The sequence below is a fragment of the Miniopterus schreibersii genome (genome assembly GCF_964146895.1).
Source record: "Miniopterus schreibersii genome assembly, chromosome: 1".
Lineage (NCBI taxonomy): Eukaryota > Metazoa > Chordata > Mammalia > Chiroptera > Miniopteridae > Miniopterus > Miniopterus schreibersii.
This window is the reverse complement of record NC_138101.1, coordinates 150,204,457-150,226,009: the sequence shown is the minus strand read 5'-3', so window position 1 is coordinate 150,226,009 and position 21,553 is coordinate 150,204,457. Positions and strand designations below refer to the sequence as shown.

At 41.3% G+C, this 21,553-nt stretch overlaps 2 protein-coding genes across 4 annotated transcripts in view; one reads left to right on the top strand and one right to left on the bottom strand.

Moving 5' to 3' along the window:
- Positions 1–1,861: 1,861 nt before the first annotated feature.
- Positions 1,862–21,392, bottom strand: LOC308551191 (uncharacterized protein; the record flags this gene model as incomplete). The annotated part of the gene is made up of 4 exons (XM_081125622.1): positions 1,862–6,019; positions 6,103–6,167; positions 20,777–21,019; positions 21,118–21,392. 4 exons carry the CDS (start codon positions 21,390–21,392, stop codon positions 5,997–5,999), a joined length of 606 nt encoding a protein of 201 aa, XP_080981748.1. The 3' UTR covers positions 1,862–5,996.
- GABPB1 (GA binding protein transcription factor subunit beta 1) overlaps positions 16,945–21,553 on the top strand; it is a 56,097-nt gene continuing 51,488 nt past the window's right edge. For 2 of the 3 annotated variants that reach the window (XM_081134373.1, XM_081134370.1), the window contains exon 1: positions 20,396–20,995. The gene's annotated coding sequence lies outside the window, so the exon portion shown is untranslated. The other variant, XM_081134372.1, reaches the window with a different exon arrangement.

The following is a 21,553-nucleotide window of genomic DNA, read 5'->3' as shown; positions in this document are numbered from 1 at the left end:
GATACTCTTGGGCAGTAAAGAAACTAACTTGGTAAGAAGAGAAAAAAGCTACAGTGCCTTTTAGTCAGGAACTAGGCCAGGTGTTTCAAATACTATCATCCTTGACTGCAGGGCTGCCCGAACCTAGGGCTGGACAGGGCCAGGTCAAGGATGAGCCTAGATGTCTACCTAGGTACCTTACAGGACATGCACAGAAGAGTTTCAAGATGATTGGGGAAGATCACAGCAATAGTCAGGCAGGATAGTCTTGGGGCAGGGAGGAAAGGTTAAATTCAAAAAGGGCAGCAAGACTCAGTAATCTGAAAGAAAAGTGATAAAGACTTGACGTTGGAGTACTTGTTTGTGGAGATAAAAGTATAAACACAATTTTTCCAGAGGACAAGCAATTTGGACTAAAGAATGAAGAAAATTTGGTTTTGCAGACTCTGCTGCTGCTATTACTCAGCCAAGGTCAACCTGTTCTTGGACACATTGCCCTCTGTAGCAAGCCCTTGGTCACGCCTGCTTCTAGCTGTTAACAAAGCTCCCAATAGCCAGAAAACTTTCATGCTCTGAACACTGGGGGGGGGGGGGGGGGGAGAGAAGATTTGGTTATAAACATTCCTACTTTGTTTTTCTGGAGTTTATGTGCCAGGGTGGTTACTTCACACACCATAACAGCACTGGCAGCAAGTCCAGTGGGCAGAAATGTGATGATGAGCTTTATTCTGAAGGTGGAAGAGTACCTGAATATTTTGGAAGTCATGGAGCACATAGATCTAGGAATGGCAGGACCACGAAGCTCTCCATTGCTAACTGCAGACAACTCTAATAAACTTGACTTGTGTTTTTTTAAAAAATATGTCTTTATTGATTTCAGAGAGAGGAAGGGAGAGGGAGAGAGATAGAAATATCAATAATGAGAGTCACTGATCGGCTGCCTCCTGCACGCCCCCCCCCCCCCCACTGGGGATCAAGCCAGCAACCCAGGCATGCGCCTTGACTGGGAATCAAACTGTGATCTCCTGGATCCTAGGTCAATGCTCAACTGCTGAGCCACGCCCAGCCAGGTCAACTTGTGTTTTATCTTCACCTCCAGACCATTCCTTCTGCTGCTCAGGAGAGCACCCCACCACCCTCATCTCCTAACTATATCCTATAACCTTTGTGCTCTCACTACAGTTCTCCAGGTCAACCTGCATTGCAAAGTTTATGATCAAGAAACAAAAAATAAATAAAATGAAGAAAGTTTTGAGCCTGGACTATTGGAGAAGGGTGGTACCTTGAAGGGGAAAAGCAAAATGAATTTCATTTGAAGTTTAAGGAGGAGAGGGATACCTATACACATGTGTGCAGACGGCAGAAAAATCAGTTCCTAGTACATGTGAAAACCTAAAAACCTAAACTTAAACCAATGTTTAAGTTGGGCTTAATGTTTTACTAAATAACATAGTATCCCCCCTATTGCTTGCCTGCTGCCAGGGAAGGTGGGTTAGCCAGGGAAAAAAGTCAGCTCTCAGCTTCCCATCCTACTGAAAGCATTTTCCAGAGGTTGGGCAAGGGCATTTTTTTAAAAAATTGATTTCAAAGAGAGGGAGGGAGAGAGAGAAACATCGATGATGAGAGAGAATCATTGATTGGCTGCCTCCTGCACACCCCTTACTGGGGATCAAGTCTGCAACCCGGGCATGTGTCCTGACTGGGAACCAAACTGTGATCTCCTGGTTCGTGGGTCGATGCTCAACCAGAGCCACCCTGGCCAGTTGAGCAGGGGCATTTTTAAGTTTATGTCCTTAAATAATCTGTAGGTGTTCTCTCCCCGCACCCTCCCCCACTGGTTTATTAAAGAAAAATAAATCAATTACTAGCAGTTATTAGTTGATCACTCATCCATTGACAACTTGCATCATTTATTCAGTGCTATATTAAACAGCATATTGGAAGACAGATGAACAGTTCCAAGCCTTTTAACAAGTTAAATGAAAATTACAAAATGTTTGAGACCCTATTTTGGAATACAAAGGGTGTCTGACTTTCAATTTCCATTCTCTGTAGAACAAGAACAGGTCATTCCTTTATAGACATGTATAAAATACATCACATTTTCTGTTCTGCTGATGCTATAAATTCAATACCAATTCTCCAGCCACATCAGTTATGAGCATAAAGTATATCATGTAACCTCAGATCTCTAACAGTGGAAGGCTTAAACAAGAATGAAAGCTGCTAGAATAATGCTGTTTCCTTTGATGTGACAAGTGGGCATCCATCTGCCTTTCCCTCAGATGATTTCTTCAGCATGTTAGAGCAGTGAAGAATGATTTTAGTCTCATAATGAAGTTAGAGTGAAGACACTGGCCACATAATACACATCCTCCATTAAAAAAAAATTCTGAATCTTGGGCAACTGTTCCCTTGTAACTACTTTCCAGTTTCTAAAAGCAGTTAATCTCCAAAGCTGGAAGAACTTAAGTCTCCTCAGATGAGCATGTGAGTGAATGGAACGGAGGTAAACAAAAAATAAATAAGATGAGGTCTGATAGGGGAGCAGCTGGACACAAAAATAATAAAAAAGGAACAGTAATTTAAAGTTTATTCCAGCTATAATGCAGGTTATTCTGACTCTAAGGTACCATCATATGGTATACCTCTGAGTCCATTCCCCAGATAGTTTGTTGTACTTATCTGTTTTATAGATCTGTGCAATCTCTTGCACTAGGGGGTCATCTGGGTTTGGATCACACAGCAGTGTACAAAGGGATAAAAGAACTTTAGAAATAGTTAAAGCAGGAGACCGCTGTGATCTTAGAATATCAAGACAAATGCTGCCATTACTGTTAACACATTGTGTACTGCATAGAAATCTCTAAGACATATGCCAGGGACCACACGTTTTTGAGCAAACTGCACGTTACTTAAATCATCATAACTACAGATCATAATACACTTTAGGTGTTGTTTTTCAATAATTATAACATTTTTATTTACAAAAACAATCAAACAAAGTTCCTAGTACTTTTTTAATGTATGGTACTGCGTAAAACATTTTCCTCTGTGAAGAGGGACCAAACAAAATTTACATAAGTATCTAGATTCGCTCCTTTTTCCATGGGCGGCACAAACTCTGCAGGCTCTCGTAGGAAACTTTCTTTCCACTCGCTGGAATACATGTAGGTTCATGCTGCTTCATATCACCTGACAACCTTTTGGGTGGATCTTAACGAGGTGCTCTCCTTGCACCTCCAGGGGAAGGGCTGGACAGATTTGTCTCTGGTTCCGGAGAGCCTTCATTATTGTCATCCGTTATCCAGTCTCTCGCCACTGATAGCAGAAACTGTTTATACTTCATTTTTGCTTGTGGATTGAGGACGTTGTAACCTCTAAATGAATTGAAAAGTCCACAGTTTATAAGGTACAGCACTACTTTTTTTGTCCATTTCATAGTTTTCCTTAGAATGGAACAAGAAGAAAGGAATTGATCCACACGGTCAACGCCTTTCATATGGGCATTGTATTCCTTGATGCAGGTAGGTTTTATAATATTCTCTCCCGTTTTTCTATTTTTTTTTTCCTGTTGTCGAGACAGAAGTGTCATGGATCGTTGATATCATTTGGATAACCCACTTGTCTTTCCATGCTAGGAGAAGAATATCACCTTTTCTGGAAAATATTATGTCACTTTTCTTCATTCTTGATGTTTTCATTTTCAAATTTGGTGGTAAACCTCTACTCTCCCTAATAGTCCCACAGACTCTAGTTTTGTTCTGTAGCAGCAATTCAGCAGTAGATGTAGCATTGTAATAATTATCCTGGTAAATATGGTGCCATATGCCAAGATAGGGTCCAAGGACTGAAAGAACAGTTTCTTGCAATTTCTTTCCTTCAGCAGTGTATATCTCCATATTGCAGATACAGCTGGTGTTACTCTCGCACACCATCCGAACAAGTAAACCATATTTTGTTATTTCTGCTGGGTTGTACGTGCGAAATTTTAAACGTCCTCTCCATGGAATCATTCCCTCGTCCAAAGACAACTGTTGCTTTGGTTTGTATATTGTTCAAAATTTATGCAGGAAATAATCCAGCACAGGTTGGATCTTGAAAAGTCTCCCCGAACGACTGTCCATTTTGGTGTTATCATTGAAATGCCAGAATGTCCATATTTGCTCAAATCTATGGCGACTCATTGTCTGTGGAAATATAGGGGTACATATCAAACGATCTGTTTACCAATAGTCCTTCAAGCTACCTTTTATTGTTTGACCCATCAGAATAATTAGGCCAAGGAATTTCTTGATGTCCTTCTGTGTAACCGGAGACCACTTTAGCGTTCTAGATGGTGTTTTATGTTTCGTTGCAGTTTGATCGTGCTAGTTGGACAGCTCTTTGCACAACATCTCAAACAATTCATCACCAAAAAAGAGATTTGTCACAGAGGGTACAGAGTCACACTGAGATGGAAATGTAGTGACCCCAGCATGACCTTCAAACATTTGTAAGCACGGTGGTGTGTCAATTTCAGACCAACAATTATCAGTAGCTTCGTCAGTGTCGGAATCACTTGAAAGCACCGCCACCTTGCGCTTCCTTACAGGTCTAATAATTTCACTGTGAGTAGAATTGTCTCCAGAATCGTCAAAACAGTCATCCGCATCTTTGATCTCACTAGGAATATCTGATAAATTATCGTTAAATACTTCCAGAAGTGTATCAGTTTCGTTGGTTTCCTTCCTTTTTCTGAGAGGGCATTTCTAACAGCACCAGGAACTTGAAGACGAAGACTATTTGAATGACCAAAATACAATGTAACTGCAATGCTTTATGGGTTCGTGCAATTATATAGTTTTTCGTAGGATGACCTGCATGGTTTCCACCAATGAGATCACTTCATTAGATGTTGACAAGACAGTGTGTTGACATCTAAGGTCCATAACAGATGGCGTGTGAAAAACGAGAAAACTCGTGAGCGGTCCTTAACAGGTGGCGTGCGAAACATGAGAAAACTCATGAGCAGTACGCAATGTGTTAAGATTTGGATGATAAATGAGATGGTTTGAAGGGGTCTGTAGGAAAATGAATTGACAGAAAGAATATACAACCTTGGTATAGGCTGTCATTAGGTCTCATAATTGTGGCTTGCCAATGAAACGTATCATCCCCACTGGACTTGCAGAACATTGTGCTGGAGGGTAACAGGCCATCACTAAGCTCCTTATTAATCAGTTTCAGTGCCATAGTCTGTGCTTTGCATCTGGCTCCTCACTATCTCAGTGTGTGCTCAAAGGTCTGGCCAAAACTCTTGATTATCCCGGCAGCAGGGAAGGATTGTGTCTTCACCACACACTGGCTCTGCCAGACGTAGGCGTTTGGTATTGAGGCAGATCTCCCGATAACCTCGTGGCTGGCTCACAGGAGTTATCTGTAGTTGTTCTCTTACTACTACTAACTTGAAACTCTTACTTTCTCACTTCCTAGTTTTCCAATCTCAAGTGTCAAATCTTTTTTAGAATCAAACATGGCATAGCTTCTCCAATGATTCAGTGTTTCTGCCTGGTCAAAGGACATCTCTGGATAAAACTGGAGGTTGTGCTCTTATTAACTCTGTCGTGTTAACGTTCTCTGAGCTGGAGATGCAGAAATCCAGGAGCAGAAAAAGTGCACCACGGAGCTTCAAGTCTACCTCACCTGACCCACTTTGTGGGGTAGTCAGCAAGGGATTGTTTTAGGCATAGTTGAGTCTAGATTTGCCTGAGTATAGTGCTTTTTATCTGTGGGGGGATGAGTGGGAGAGGGAGATGAAAGGAGTATCAATACTTAGATCCAACATAAGGCCTCAATGGGTAGACTCTTTCTTGGATTCAAGTCTTGCTTCAACCATAAGTGTTATAAAACCTGGTCTCTTCCCTCCACACACTTCTGGGTAGGGCTTTTGTTAAGCTCTGCCACACTACATGTAAGTATTCTTAAAGTTCCATTGTTACAAGTGGCTTGGGAGTAGGGGGCTGCCCCAAGCTCCCTTAAAGTGCAATCTGGACATGTCCTTGGGAATAGAAAAGAGAAAGCAATGACTGGCAGGGCCAGCTGGTCAGTGTTAGTTGGGGGATGTTTCTACCCTGAACTTACTCCATTTCCTGAGGTGTTTTGGCATGGCTTCAATTGAGGGATTAAGTTGACAGAGTAGAGTGGGGCTGCAGGAGGAACAGAATAGAGGTAATTGTGTTAAAACTGAGCCTTTCCCCCCATAGCTTTACTGAGATATAATTGACATATAACATTATATTAAGGTGTACAACATGATGATTTGATATACATACATTTTGCAAAATGACTACCATAATAAGGTTAGTTAACACATCCATCGCCTCACATACTTACTTTTTTTTTTGTGGTGAGAACTTTTAAGATCTACTCTCTTAGCAAGTTTCAACTATATAATACTGTATTGTTAACTATAGCTATCATGCTGTACATTAGATCACTAGAACTTATTCGTCCTTCATAACTGGAAGTTTGTACCCTTTGTCACCTTTATCCATTCCCCTCATCACCACCACACCCCCTCACCCCATCCTTGGCAACTGGTCTCCTCTGTTTCTGTGAGTTTGGTTTTTTTAGATTCCATATATGAGATCATGCAGTATTTGTCTTTCTCTGTCTGACTTATTTCACTTAGCATAATGCCCTGAAGGTTGACCTCTTATTTTATGTTCTGAAAGTGAGATGAGAGTATCAGTTCAGTATCTTGAACAGCACCCCACACAAATATGTAACAACAATCAAATGAATTCTTGGAGAACAAAAGCTTGGCAAGTCAGGTCTAGAATTTTATCAGTTCATTGCTCCATGGCTTCCTTAAGGTGTGGTATACCTTTAACTCCTGCCTTGAGACTCTAGCTGCCTTAACAGCAAAGGAGAGGACAAAGGCCCCAGAAATCTTCTACATTTTCACGCATGAGTCTGTCCTACCTATTGTGCCAGGCTCACTCCTAAAAGGAAAACGGCACAGAAGAAAAGGCAGTCAGTCATGTCCAAAGAGCAACATGGTACAGCAGAAATATTGGGAGGCAGGCCTGATAGGAAAAAAATCCTAACTTTTCTATTTTTCTAGCTGTTATTACTTAGCTAGAGTCTACATTTTCTCATTTGTAAAGTGGAGATAACACCTCCTTTGCAGAGATTAAATGAGAAAATCTATGTAAAAGCATTTAGTAGCTGCTAACTAAATGCATGGTAAATGAAGTCCAATGTGCACCAATGCTCAGCTTTTAATTTTCATAGTTCATAAGACATTTAAGTTGAAGATTTTTTATATGTTAATTTTAGCAAGTACCAGGATAATGGAAGGTAAGACATAGAAAGAATAGTGTAGTAATCAGTTATTTGCAATCATAAATTACTTAAACAATCTCTTTAGTATAGGAAATTTCACATATACAGAACCAGAGAATATAAAGAACCCCCAAGTATCCGTCTTCCACTTTCTACAATTACCATCCCGACTACTCGTTTCCTTGATACTGCCAATTCACACCATCACAACTCCAGATTATTCTGAAACAAATCCTAGATATCATATAATTTCCTCTTAAATATTTCAATGTCTCTCTAAAAGATTGTTTAAAAAACATACTATAATCATAACAAATCATACTGCAACAAAAGTATGATTTCTTCATATCATTAAATATCCAATCATCAGTGTGAACACTAACTTACAGTAAATTAAGTAAATGAGTTCTCACCTGTATTTATATACCACTTATTTCAACTCAAGAGACAAAATTCCAAGCCATTCCTGAGATGCAAATTAAAATGTTAAAATCGAAGGATTTCCCAGTAGTCACCTGTCATGCCTAAAGAGACTGCTGTTTCTAAGTAGTGCAGGAACTACACAGACAGTATGTTGGTTGCAGTTAATCTGAAGAAAGACAGGACATTATTCATAGTTATGACCATTTTTTTTTGGATAGAACTTTATGAATCTGTGGAAAACTAGAGATACATTGTCTTAGTCAACTCAGGCTGCCCTAACAAACTACCATAGAGTGGGTGGTTCGAATAACAGATATTATTCCTCACAGTTTTGGAACCTGGGAAGTACCAGATCAAAGTGCTGGCTGATTTGGTTCCTGGTGAGAACTCTCTTCCTGGCTTGCAGAGGGCCTCCTCACTGTGTGCGTACATGGCTTTTCCTCTGTGGTTGAGCTGAGATCTTTCTCTCTTCCTCTTCTTATAAAGCCACTTCTAATCCCATCATGAGGCCCCCACCCTCATGACCTAATTTAACCCTATTTACCTCCCCAAAGCTCCATCTCCAAATACCATCACATTAGAGGCTTTAGGGGGACACATTCAGTTCATAACAAACTTACAAATTTATAAAATGATCAAAAAGTATGAAAAGCCAGTAAGCTAGCGTGCCACAACTAATTCTTTACCTCTCTCTAAGTTACTGTGGCTCCAAGTATCTGAGATCACCATTCCTGGAAATCTTTCTTCATACCTTAGTAACTCCAGTGCAGGTAGAACTCATGACCTAATATCCCTTCTTCCTCTTTCCCTGTGCCACCTCAACACCGGAGCAAAATAGTATAAAAATAATTGCCAGCTCCTATCATATTAGAGGAATTTTTCATGAAATGAATTAATTTCCTCCCTCTTATCAGGCTGAGTCTCTACAATTTAAACAAAGGCTGAAGGATCTTTTTAGATCCTGCTAAGCTTGCAAATTTGCCAAAAAAATGTAGGTGGAGCTGTCTGTAGTCATTCTTGGTCCCTTTCCAGGTTTGCTGGCTGCTTCTACTGCATAAGCAACCATGTTTTACTAGTTGTGGGTGTGTAGCTGCAGGAGCTGAAGCAAAGAATTTCTGTATCCTGAACAATCCTATTAACAGAATTGAATTTCTCCCAGTTTAACCAAATGATTTTGTTATTGGTTCTGAAAATATTAGGCTGGACTTGAAATAATCTGCCCTTCAAAAGCTGGCAGAGAAAAACCCAAAACACTTTAGTCTTTCAGCAATGCTATGGAGAAACATTTGGTACATGGAGGGCAATATGGCAGTACTTATCAATATTAAAAAAATATATATCCCTTTTGCAGAGCAAATCCACTCTGGGAATTGAGATGAGACATACTTAAAAGAAGATATGTGTACAAAGATATTCATCTAAGCACAAATTAGAATATAAAAGATTAGAAACTCTATGTCCCTCAGTTGGATAATGATTGGTTAAATCATCTGCAGGAGTATGAAAAAAATGCCTTTTATGCATTTAATATGGAGAAGCCCAAGATGTCCTAAGTGCAAAGTGCAGAAGAGCGTATCTGGTATCCTTCCTGTTAAATAAAAATGGAGAAAAATAAGAATATTTATTTTTACTTACATGTACAGACAAGAAAAAAATGGAAAGAATACACAAGAAAATAAGAGTAGAGGTTACCTTGGAGGTGGGAACTGTATGGATGGAAGACAGTTGATGATGTTTAAAAAAGTGTTTTGAGCCCTGGCAAGATAAGCTCAGTTGGTTGGAGTGTCGCCTCGTACACCAAAAGGTTGCAGATTTGATTCCTAGTCAGGGTGTATACAGGAGGCAACTGATTGATGTTTCTCTCTCACATCAATGTTTCTCTCTCTCAAAAAAAAAAACAACTATAGAAACATATCTTTGGGTGAGGATTAAAAAAAAAAGTTTTTTTTTGCACCAGTGGATAGATTCAAATAATTTTTAAAAATCTTGCTGGGAGCCATAACCAACCAACAATTATTAAGTGCTCACTACCTTAAAATAGATTAAGAAAATAAGGAGGTCCAAATGTAACCTTAACATGGGGTGTAAAATATAAGCTTGAGTAAAGTGGCCATGCCTAAACAATTCCTGGAAATCAAAATTCTCAATATGTCTGGGGAATTCTGAAATCAGTAACTTTGCCAAAGAATTTCACTTGCTTACTGGAGGTCTTCTCTAGAACTCAGAAAGAGGGGGTAGAAAAGATAGATGCCATCATGCTCCTACAATCAATGTAAAATTCTTTAGTAGTATTTCTGCCAAAAACACACACATTATTCATGTGTAAACATAAAAACATGCAGGAAGAAACTAGTAATTGCATTGTGGTGCAATTTTTCTTTAATGCTAAAATGCTATTCTAATAGTAAACAAACAATTGTCTAGTAGGGAAAAATCTTCCTCATTGATGACAGTGGATTACTCTAAATTTTGAGGCTGCTTTCTAAAGGGCATGTGTGTTCATCACAAGTAAAAATCACCTTTCATGGAGATTCCAAGAAGGTGGTAGATTAAGTGGAAGCTACACTGACATTCTCCCAGGACCAAACTGGAATTGTAACTAAAATATAGAAAAACCATCCTGAATAATCAACTGAAGATTAGCTGGAAAGCACCTCCATAACCAAAGACCAAAAGTGGAGAATGCATAGAGACTGGTAGGAAGTGCGGAGGTGTGAGAGGGCTGGACCACAGGCAGCCGCTGAAGGTCTGGAGGGATATCTCTGCTGTGGGGGGTTGCCCACTGAGGAGTCTGGGGCCTAAACCCCAAGCTGGGCTTCCCAGCCCAGAGCACCAGAACTGAGAAAGGTGCCCACATAACATCTGGCTGTGAAAAGCAGTGGGGTTTCTGTCTGCCAGGGAGAGGCAGCTGGAAATGCAGGCACCCTCTTAAAGGGCCAACACACAAAATTTCAGATGCAGCCACACACCTTGGGCTCTGGCAGAGGGAGGGCAGAGTGGACTAGAGCTGTGTGAGAACCAAGGTTTGAGGGCTCTGAGGATAGAGCTTGGATTTCTGTGCTGAGTAATTCCCCCATATGGAAGAGAGAATCTTTCTCAGGCAGAGCTTTACCAGCCAGGCAGCTTTGCCTCAATGGGGGTGGGAGGTGGGGAGCGATTGTCCCACCCTGTTGAAAAATCTCTCGCCCCACCCAGTGGAGTTTACTTGTTGCTGTGGTCTACAGCCTGAGACTCCTTAAGAAACAGAGAATAACAATTAGCCTGCAGGCAAAGATAGATCTCTGGATGCTTTGTCTTTGCCTGTTCTGCTTCTGGAACAGGAGCTACGAAAAGCAGACTTGGTGTGCACTTTGGTCCTTTCCAAACACACCCAGACCCAGCAGAGGGAGCCACAAGCTGTGGACTGCTCAAAGCTCTAAACAGCGTACTCAGGGCCAGTCACAAACAGCATCTGACACTGTTCTGCACCAGAGACCCTCCAAAAAGACTGGGAGTCCTAGAAGATCTACCTAATACATAGAAACAAATCCAAACAGGCAGCCAAGAAGGGGAGACAAAAACACAAGCTCCAAATGAAAGAATAAGAGAATTCTCCAGAAGAAAAGCTAAATGAAATGGAGATAAGAAATTCATCAGTTATATAATTCCGAATAATGATTGTTATGATGCACAAAAGCATGAGAAAAGATATGGAAACTATGAAGGAAATTAAGAATGACATAGCAGTAATAAAGAACACATTAGATGGAATAAACAGCCAATTAGAGGAAGCCAAGGATCAGATCAGTGAATTAGAAGACAGGGTAGAAAAAAATCACTCAATCAGAGAACCAAAAAGAAAAAACAATTAAAAAACAGGAGGACAGTGTAAGGGAGCCCTGAGACAACATGAAATGTAACAATATTTGCATCTAGGAGTAAAAGAAGAGGTCAAGCCCGGCCGGGCGTGGCTCAGTGGTTAAGAGTCGGCCTAGGATCCAGGCGATCAGGGTTCAATTCCTGGTCAGGGCACATGCCTGGTTGCGGGCTTGATCAATGACTCTCTCCTCATTGATGTTTCTGTCTCTCTCTCTCCCTCTCCTTTCCTCTCTCTGAAATCAATAAAGATATATTAAAAAAAAAAAGAGGTCAAAAGTAAGCAAGGGTTAGAGAACCTGTTTGAAGAAATAATGGCAGAAAACTTCCCTAACCTGGTCAAGGAAAAAGTCACACAAGTTCAGGAGGCACAGAGTCCCAAGCAAGAGGAACCCAAAGAGGCCCATGCCCAGACACATCATAATTAAAATACCAAAAATTCAAGACAGAGAATCTTAAAGGCAGCAAGAGAAAAGCAATTTGTTATCCACAAGGGAGCTCCCATAAGGCTGTCAGCTGATTTCTCATCAGAAACTCTACAGGCCAGAAAGGAATGGCATGAAATATTCAAAGTAATGAAAAGCAAGGATCTGAAACCAAGATTATTCTATCCAGCAAGGCTATCACTCAAAATTATGGTGAAATAAAGAATTTTCCAGACACCCCCCCCCCAAAAAAAAAAAAAGGCTAAAGAAGTTCATCACCACCAAACCAGCATTGCAAGAAATGTTAAAGGGACTGCTGAAACAAGAAGTAGAATGCTCGGTAAAGCTCCCTTGTGAGGCTGTCCAGACCAGGGTTTTTGTTTGCTAGGAGTTTTTTGATTACTGCTTCGATTTCATCAGTTGTCGCTGGCCTATTCAGGTTTTCTGATTCTTCCTGATTCAGTTTTACATGATCCCAATCATATGTGGAATCTAATGAACAAAATAAACTGCTGAACAAAATAGATCCAGAGACACAGGAGCATGGAACAGACTGACGAATCTCAGAGGGAAGGTGGGGGTGGGTGGGTGAGAAGAGATTAACCAAAGAACTTATATGCATATTATGCATAACCCATGGATATTGACAATAGCATGGTGAAGGCCTGGGGTGGGGGCAGGTGCGGGATAGAAGAGGTCAAGGGGGATAAAAAGAGGACATCTATAATAATTTCAGCAATAAAGAGAAATTTAAAAAAAAAAAAAAGGAAATTTAAGCCCTAGCCAAGTTACATGCGTAATCTAACTGCTACCTGTAACAGAATATCTCTTTAAGTGTCATTGTTTTAGGTAATTTCATCCATGCAACTTTAAAGACATTCATACATTAATCAAATTCTTAAGGAAAGACGAATCTGTACTCTACCAAATCCCTTCAATGCCATCCTTTTTATTTTCACTGTATGTTCTAAGAAGCTTCCCTATTACTCTTGAAGACTTGTTTCATCTTCCTGAATTTAGAGTTTAGTTTGAATTAGTATATTTTATTATTTTTTGCTCACTATTAATCTGATATTTAACCATTCTGTCTGTGCTTCCTTTTTATTACAGACTACAAAGTACACCTCTTTTGTTTTAATTTTCTGAACGTCTTTATGTAGAATTTTATTCCAACATTGCTGGTTGTCTTTAGTAATAAGACTGCTCCAAATTACTTTTCTGCAATTATCTGAAGTGGAAGTAGTAACTGTTATTTTATAATTTATGAAAACAGAAAATTGGAAATATTTCCATAATAGTGTACTTTCCCTGTTTGAAAAAGTCACCTATAAAACTCATAATTTAAAAACAAACTGTTAATTGGAAATCTCTAATATGTATAAAGTTCTTGTGAAATAAAAATTTCAGTTAATTTTGGTTTCCTCAAAAAAAAATCTTTCATTCAAGTTCATATATATATATTTAATCCTCACCCAAGAATATGTTTCTGCTGATTCAAGAGAGAGAGAGGGAGAGAAACACTGATGTGATAAAACACCCATCAGTTGCCTCTCATAAATGCTGGAAGTGGGGATCAAACCGGCTACCCTCTTGTGCATGGGATGATGCTCTCCATCTGAGACACCCAGCCAGGGCTATCTTTCATTCAAGTTTTAATGACCTTGGCTGGCAAAGCCATCTTGATTTTTTCGCTCAGAATTTCAGAGGACTGAAACTGCACTCTAAACAGTGAACACTATTACATAACATCCCAGTGTTTCCCAGTGTAAAGGACCCATACTACTGGTGATACTCAAGACAGTTCTAGGCAGAACATAAAAAGCAGCAAATATCAAATCATATAGTGAGTTATTCCTATCTCTTTCAAGCCTTCAGATTCAAAGCACTTGGCAAGGGTATCTAGCTAGGCTTTAACAAATGACTTTGTTTTCATTATACTAATTTTTACAGTTGCCATCTTGACTGTCTTCTTATTGTCAGAGGTCTAAAGCACAAATGTTTGTCTGGATTACCTGCACCCATAGAACCATAACAAACAGGAGTGCAGGCACTGCTACACACATTCCAGGAATCCCATGGCCACAAATCACAAAAATCCAATAGTTTTTTCCTCAGGACTTATCTTTCCTTGACTCAAATTCTCCACAGGCTTATGTAAGAGATACCTGTTTCTCCAGGAATGGTGTAGTAGTGTACTGTATAAACTGAAGTCAAGCTGATTTTTCAATGCTGGCTCTTTTGCTGTGAGCCTACAAAGTCAGTCAACCAAATGAGGCTAAATTAGCTACCTTGGAATTTGAGGGGAATAAATAAGGCAAATTGTAGACACACAGTTTAATAGGTGCTCAATGAATGCTGATTACCTCCCTTCCTTTACTTCTGCCTCTGTCCTAAGTACTCTATTTTTCTATATTTTCTCTCAATGATCTCATTTACTCTATGGCTTTTTCACCCCTATTGTGGTTAACTTCTAATTATCACTGCTTCTGACCTTTTTTCAGAATACCAAACTGTAAGTTCTGCATCTGTTTAACAATTCCACCTTGATGTTCTCGCATGGTCTTAAACACAACATGTATAAAATAGAATGTGATCTTTCTCCAAATCTGCTTCTCCTTCTCTTGGTTTTCTCATTTTGTTCATGTTATCACTATTATCTCCATCTCTCAGACTCAAATCTCAACCATCCTTCTCTCCCCCCCCCGAATCAGAAATCAATAAAATTTAATATGGCCTTTTAATAGCTTACAGAGGGTTATAAACAAAAAAATGTTAAGTTTTATTAAATACCCTTGCCACAGGTGAGAAAAATGAAATTAAGGCAGGTTAGGAGATATGCCCAGGTCATATAACTACAGAGTGGTTAGAGCCTAGACTAAGTGCTCAGTTAAATCTTGAATCTGAGGCTCCTCACTCCAATTGCCATGGTCTTTCACCTTCCCATACTGCCTCAAGTTCTGTAGTATTTTTTGCGTCTTTCTCGCCTCTCCTTTACCACTGCCACCCCTAGAATTCAGGCCTACCTTATCTTTCATATTTGCAATAAATATATAGAAATATTGGCTCAGCGCAAGGTAACAGTTGATAGTATATATCAAGCATTGCCCAGGAAATTTTTTTCTAACTTAACTCCAGAAAATCTTTTAAACCATGAAATACGTAATATACATACTGAAAAGCACACCCACCCCAAAACCTACAGCTCAATGAATCACAAAGTGAACACCCAAGTAACCCCCACTCACGTCAAGCAACAGAACACTGGCTCAGCCAGTGTGGCTCAGCAGTTGATTCCTGGTCAGGGAACATGCCTGGGTTGTGGACTTGACCCCTAGTAGTGGATGTGCAGGAGGCAGCCAATCAATGATTCTCTTATCACTGATATTTTTCTCCCTCTCCCTGAAATCAATAGACATATTTAAAAAAACAAAACAGAACATTGAAACACCTCCAACCCCTGTGGTATCATTACAAGCATTACTCCCCATCCCAAAGCTAACCATTTCCTTTCTTCCTTTAGTTTTTACGACCTATATATTCCTAAATCTAGTTTGGTTTTGCCTTTAACTTTGAATTTTCCAAAGCGGCTATACTAATATGCATCTCCACCAGCAATGTAATTTCAATTGTTCCAACTCTTGGCATTTTGTTTCCTATTTTAGCCATTTTGGTGAGCGTGCAACAGTACATCATTGTGGTTTTAGTTTGTATCTCCCTAATGATTAAAAAAGTAAAGCACCGTTACGTTTATTGGTGACTTTACGCTTTTTTGAGGTCTCTTCAAATCTCTTACCCATTTAACACTGAGTTGTCTTTTTTAAAAAATTGATTTGTAAGTCTATAAATTCTAAGTAGGAGCAAAGCAGACATATTTCTATTGTAGAAATGAACACATTTGCCTGATGCTGTTAGAATACCACCAACTCCCCTTACTCTGGTCCCAAATTTACCAATGAATCCTCTGGGAGAAATGTACAGGCATACTTTGGAGATTCTGTGGGTTCAGTTCCAGACTACTGCAATAAAGTGAGAATTACATAAAGCCAGTTGCAATCTTTTTGCCGGTGGAGGGTCTTGCCTTCAATTTGTAAAACATGCAATGTCCGTGAGGTGCAATGAAAATAGGTGTTTGTAGTCAACTTCATGTATTCTCCCTAAAACAATGCAGAATTGTTGGGCCAGGGAATTTGCTAGATATTGAGACTATAATGGCAAAGAGGGAATAGGAACAATCACTTTGAAATGAGACCTATATTGGAATCCTGTCTTTAATGTTCACCACCTTGGTGACTTCAGGCAAGTCAATTAACTATTTTAACCTGTTTCCTCATTGGAAAAATGGGGCTATTAGCATCTACTTTATAGAGTTGTTGTGAGGATAAAATGAGACAATATATGTAACAGGCTTTGCACAGTGGCTAGCACTTAGTAAGTATTTAATAAGTGGTAGCTATTATCAATTTGGTTATTTCCAGGTAGCCTTCCATTTCTATATGGAAGAAGAAATTAAGCAGATGTCCATTCCTCTGCTAGCTGTTACAGTTCTCACTAAAAGGAAAAAATGTCATTTGGATTTAGATAAGTATTCTGGGAACTTGGTCCTTCTGAATAAAAATATTTTTATTGATTTTTTTAGAGAGAGGAAGGGAGAGGGACAGAGAGAGAAACACTGATTAGATGCCTCCTGCATACCCCCTTCTGGGGATAGAGCCTACAACCCAGGCATGAACTTTGAGAATCGAACCGGCAACCTTCGGTGTACAGGACTACACCCAACCAACTGAGCCACGCAGGTTGGGGCCTGACTCACTTTATCTTGAGAGCCTCTAGAGCAGTGCCTCAGAAATAATCTGGGGTGAAAGATCATAAAACATAGAAACAATTTACTAGAAGGAAATAAATACGAAAACAAAGATATACACAACAATACAAGACCAAAATTTTTATTAGATTGGACAAAATAATTCATGTTAAATTGCTATAAAAGTTTCTAAATTCTTACTCTCAATTTCTGTAAATGCCTTGTCATGAACCAATAACAAAGGGTTTGCAGACTGGCATTGGCCTGTAGACCACTGACAAAAACCAGACTTCTAATCGAAAGGGCTAAGGTTTGAGTCTGAAATGTGGGCACTCAACTGAAGGGTTGCTCCTGGTTCTGAGTCAAAAGCTGGAAACCTAGTGGCCTTTTTCTAGCATCAAGCACAACAGTGTAACTCCCTACTTCAAAAACTATCCACAGTTCCTTTTGTTTTTAGGGTAAAATCCTAGTCCTTTAACATGGCATTAAAGGCCTTCCCAGGCAGGTTCCAACACAACACTTTTTGTCTGATTTTCCACTATTCTCTACTCCATTAGACTCCACAGTGCAATATAGTAGCAACTAGGCACTTGTGGCTACTGAGCACTTGAACTGTGGCTAATTTAGGAACTGAAATTGTAATTTTAACTTTAATTTAAAATTATATTAAAAATCTGATACATAATTCAATTACTGCAAAACTTTTAAGCATGTTGTCTTGGGTATGTGAATCTACTTTTTAACTGTAAATCTTTATGAAATCAAGTATTGAGATATGCTTGTCAGGTAAAATACACACAAGATTTCAAACACTTAGTAATGAAAAAAAGAATGTAAAACATTTAAAAATATTTAATACTTAATGCTGATCACATAGGAAATACTTTTTTTTGGATAAATTGGATAAAATAAAAAACTATTAAAATTAATTTCAACTGTTCTTTTTACTTTTTTAATGTGGCTACTATAAAACTATGTATGTGGCTTATATTTATATTGGACAGCTCTGGTCTAGACAACCATGCCCTAAACCTTGGAATCACTTTTTAAAATATATATATATTTATTGACTTCGGGGGGGGGGGGAAGGAGGAGGGGGACGGAGAAAGAGAGAAAGATCAATGATTAAAGTCATCATTGATTGGCTGCCTCCTGCATGCCCTCAATCAAGGATCAAGCCCAAAATCCAGGCATGTGCCTGGACCAGGAATTGAACTGCGATCTCCTGGATCCTAGGTTGATGCTCAACTGCTGAGCCACGCCCAGAGAGGCTGGAATCACTCTTGATTCCTCCCTTTCCCTCACTCATGTTTGATTCATTAGCAACAAAATGTATCTACAACCCATCCACTTATCTTTACTACTACTCTCCATTCAGTGGCTTCTAGAACACTTCAACTTACCAAGAATGCAGACTTCTTCTACCATTCCTTTCTGTTTTCTAGACTTCAGCCACACTAGCTTCCTTGCTAAGCACAACAAACTCTCACTTCAGGATTTTGCCCTGCTATTCCCTTTGGTCTCGAAAACTACCCTTAACTTATTCCCATTCAGGTTTTAGCAGAGAATACCTTCTCAGTGAGGCGACCTTTGACCAACAACCAAAATTTTGTCTTATCTGCCCCAGAACATGGCTTTATCCAAACACCCTTTCAATGTCCTTCGTGGAACATATTATGGGATATTATCTTTCCTCCTCTTTTGTAAAACTTATTCATAGTCTGTTCCCTCCACCAGAAGCAGGAGCCTTTGTTGTTCTTGTTGCTGCTTAATCTATTCCAGTGTGTAGAACAGTGCTAGTGACAGATGAGTAAATGAATAAATGAATAAACATTTAATTACCTACTAGGCATATCTGCTTGGTTGGTTCACAGGTACTTCTATTTCTACAAGGTTGTAAGAAAACTTTCTTCCTTCCCTAACATGTATTTCTCTTCCCTGGTATCTAATCTCAATGAAGGCATCAGCATCCTCCCAGCTGCTCTCCCAACGAACTTGGGAGTCATCTTTGATATCTCCCTCTCAGTCATGCCCTTATCCAATTGACCATATCACCAAGCTCTCAACCACTTTGGTCGTATTCTTCAGGCCTATCTGCCGCTATCTCCATAATCTCTCATCGATTGCTGTTCTCTATGCCTTTGATTTTTGCACAAGTCATCTGTCTAAAATGCAACTCCAATGATGCTTCTATATAAATCTTTCGACTGCTTCTTCTTAGCTCTCAAAAGCTAATTCCTGCACATGACATTTCTGGCCTTCACAACTAAACTTCAGGAATATCTCAGGCACTCCTGAAACAGCATTCTTTTCTTCACCCAACAATTTCTCCAGAGTTTGCCTCTTAACCTTTGAACTTACTGCTTCCTCTGCCTGGAAGGCCCTTCTCCAATTTCCTTCTCAAAGCTAATTGCTTCTCCAGTACCATTCCATTCCTCCCTCCCAAGGTAAGAGATTCCTGAGATGTCACAGTGTTCAACAGTTTACCCTCATTCTACTGATGATGCCTATTTATTTCTCGGCATCCTACAGCGTACGACCAATGAGGGCAAGGATGATAGAGAAACCATTAGCTAAATAAATTCAAATAAACTCAAGGTTAAAAAAAAGAGAATATGACCAAAAATTTGACAAACTTATCAACTGAAGCAATGAAAATATTAGATCAAAAGGAAACAGAATATGGCCCCTATGTCATTCGCTCTGCTTCTATTTTAGGCACAACGCTTTAAAAAGTTACACAAGGACTGTACAAATCTTTACTACATCAATATTACAAAAGAGTAAGCAGAGAAAAAGATTACTTATCCGAGCCCACAAAAGTCAGTGGGCAATATGGACTTAATTAAACCTGTCAGGTCTCCTCAATTCCTAGATACAGGATACCAAAAGTTGCACGGTTAGTAGGCTGGGTTAGCTGTGCGGTTGAGTCATTCCCAGGCTCCTGTATTAAAAACATCTCCCTGGGTGCCCGGCCGGTGCTCAGTTGCTTAGAGCTTAGTCCTGCTAGGCTGTGGCTTTGATTCCCAGAGAGCACATACAAGAAGCATCAATAAGTGAACAACAAATCAATGTTACTCTCTCTAAAATCAATCAATAATAAAACACAAACATATCAGTGTGTTGGGTTTCTCAGCAGATCGGCCCACGAAAATTAAACTCATAAGGCTTTACTTTGCAAATCACCATACCCAGATCAACTTTTACTACTGTCTTACTAAATACGACACAAAAATCTTGACATTCCGGCTACAAAAAAAGCACACCTCTACCTCTGGTGACAGTAATGCAAGGGAATTCAGAGAGCCGTTAGTAGGGTCTACTAAGTATGAGACAGCATCAGGACTTAAAAAAAAAAAAGGCTACAGTAATATATACGTCATAAACCTGACCAGCCTTCGTCCCTCCCCTCGTACCTCAACAGCGACTCCTGTCCCAGCCTGCCTAGTTGAATCTAGGGCCACTTTTAAGTTAAATCCTGGCTGCCCTTCCATCTCCCAGCACTCTGTTGGCGCCTCAGCTTAATCTCGGAGCCCGGATCCGTTTCTCAGCGTTTATGCCGGAGAGACACGGAGGTTAGCACGCGTACTTCAGTTTTCCAACTCCTAGTCCCCCGAGGAGGAGGCGGGAAAGCGCGGCGGCGGCGGCCGACTGCTCCGCGGCGCACATGGCCGGCCGCAACTCCCACCCCCGTGCCGCGCAGGCGCCGGGCGAGCCGGGACTTGCGGTCGCCGAGAGCGGATCATTCCGCCGCTTTCTTTGTGTGGCTAAACCTCTAGAAATGGCCTATTTCCTTCCCCTGCGTTAAATACGAAAATCACACCCTCTCGCCCCCTTCTTCGCTCCGGAGTGGGGTCGGGCAGTGGGTGGGAGGAGGATCTGCTGAGGAGGTCCGGGGCGGAAAGGCTCCGACGCCGGGTTGCCGAGGGCTGGTCCGGGAGGGATGCTGGGAGCTTTGACTCACTCGCGATGCGCGATGTGTTCCTCCGCGCGCAGCACGGGGGACTTTTCGGTGGGGATTTTGGGCGCCGACCAGACGCGGCATTTTCGGAAAATAGCGCCTTGTGCAGCTGAAGCGCTTTGTGTGTAGCGGGGCCGCGTCAGCCCGGCCGGGTACGAAGCGCCTCGGGTCTCCGCACCACCTCCTACTGCTCCCCCGTCGCCGCTCCCGAAGCTTTTCCAGGTCAGTGCGGGTCTGTGTAGGGCCCTGTTACCACCGGATGTGGAAGTTGATCTCTTCGCTGGTAAAAAATAATTCCACTTCCCCCGGAACCCAGATCATCCCCGCGATTTCCTGTTTATTGCATTAAGGCGCCGGGTTTCCGGGGCTCTTGGCCCCGCTTATTCCGCGGGGGTCGGCGGGGTCGGCCTGGGCGCCCGCTCCGCCCGCGCCGCCGCCGCGCATTGTCCGCTGGGCACCCCGCTTCTGGGAGGGGCGGGCAGACATGGTGGCGGCCGCCGCCCCCTCCTCGGCCCCGGCGCGCCGCGGCCTCCCCGCCGCTCCTCTCCCGGCCGGTCCTGAGCGGCGTCCCCGGAGCAGGGGTGGTGTCGGGCCGGGGCGGCGGGGGCTCCGCGGGCATCGGGAGGCGGGCGGGGGAGAGAGGCAGGCGCGGCCCGGCCTCCGCGCCCGCCGCCCCGGGAGCCGTGGATCTCTTTGTCTGGGCGCCCTGACGGCCCTGCCGGGCGCGCCGAAGCGGGAAAAGGGCGGCGGGGGTGGCAGGCTCCGGGCGCGCTGTGCCGC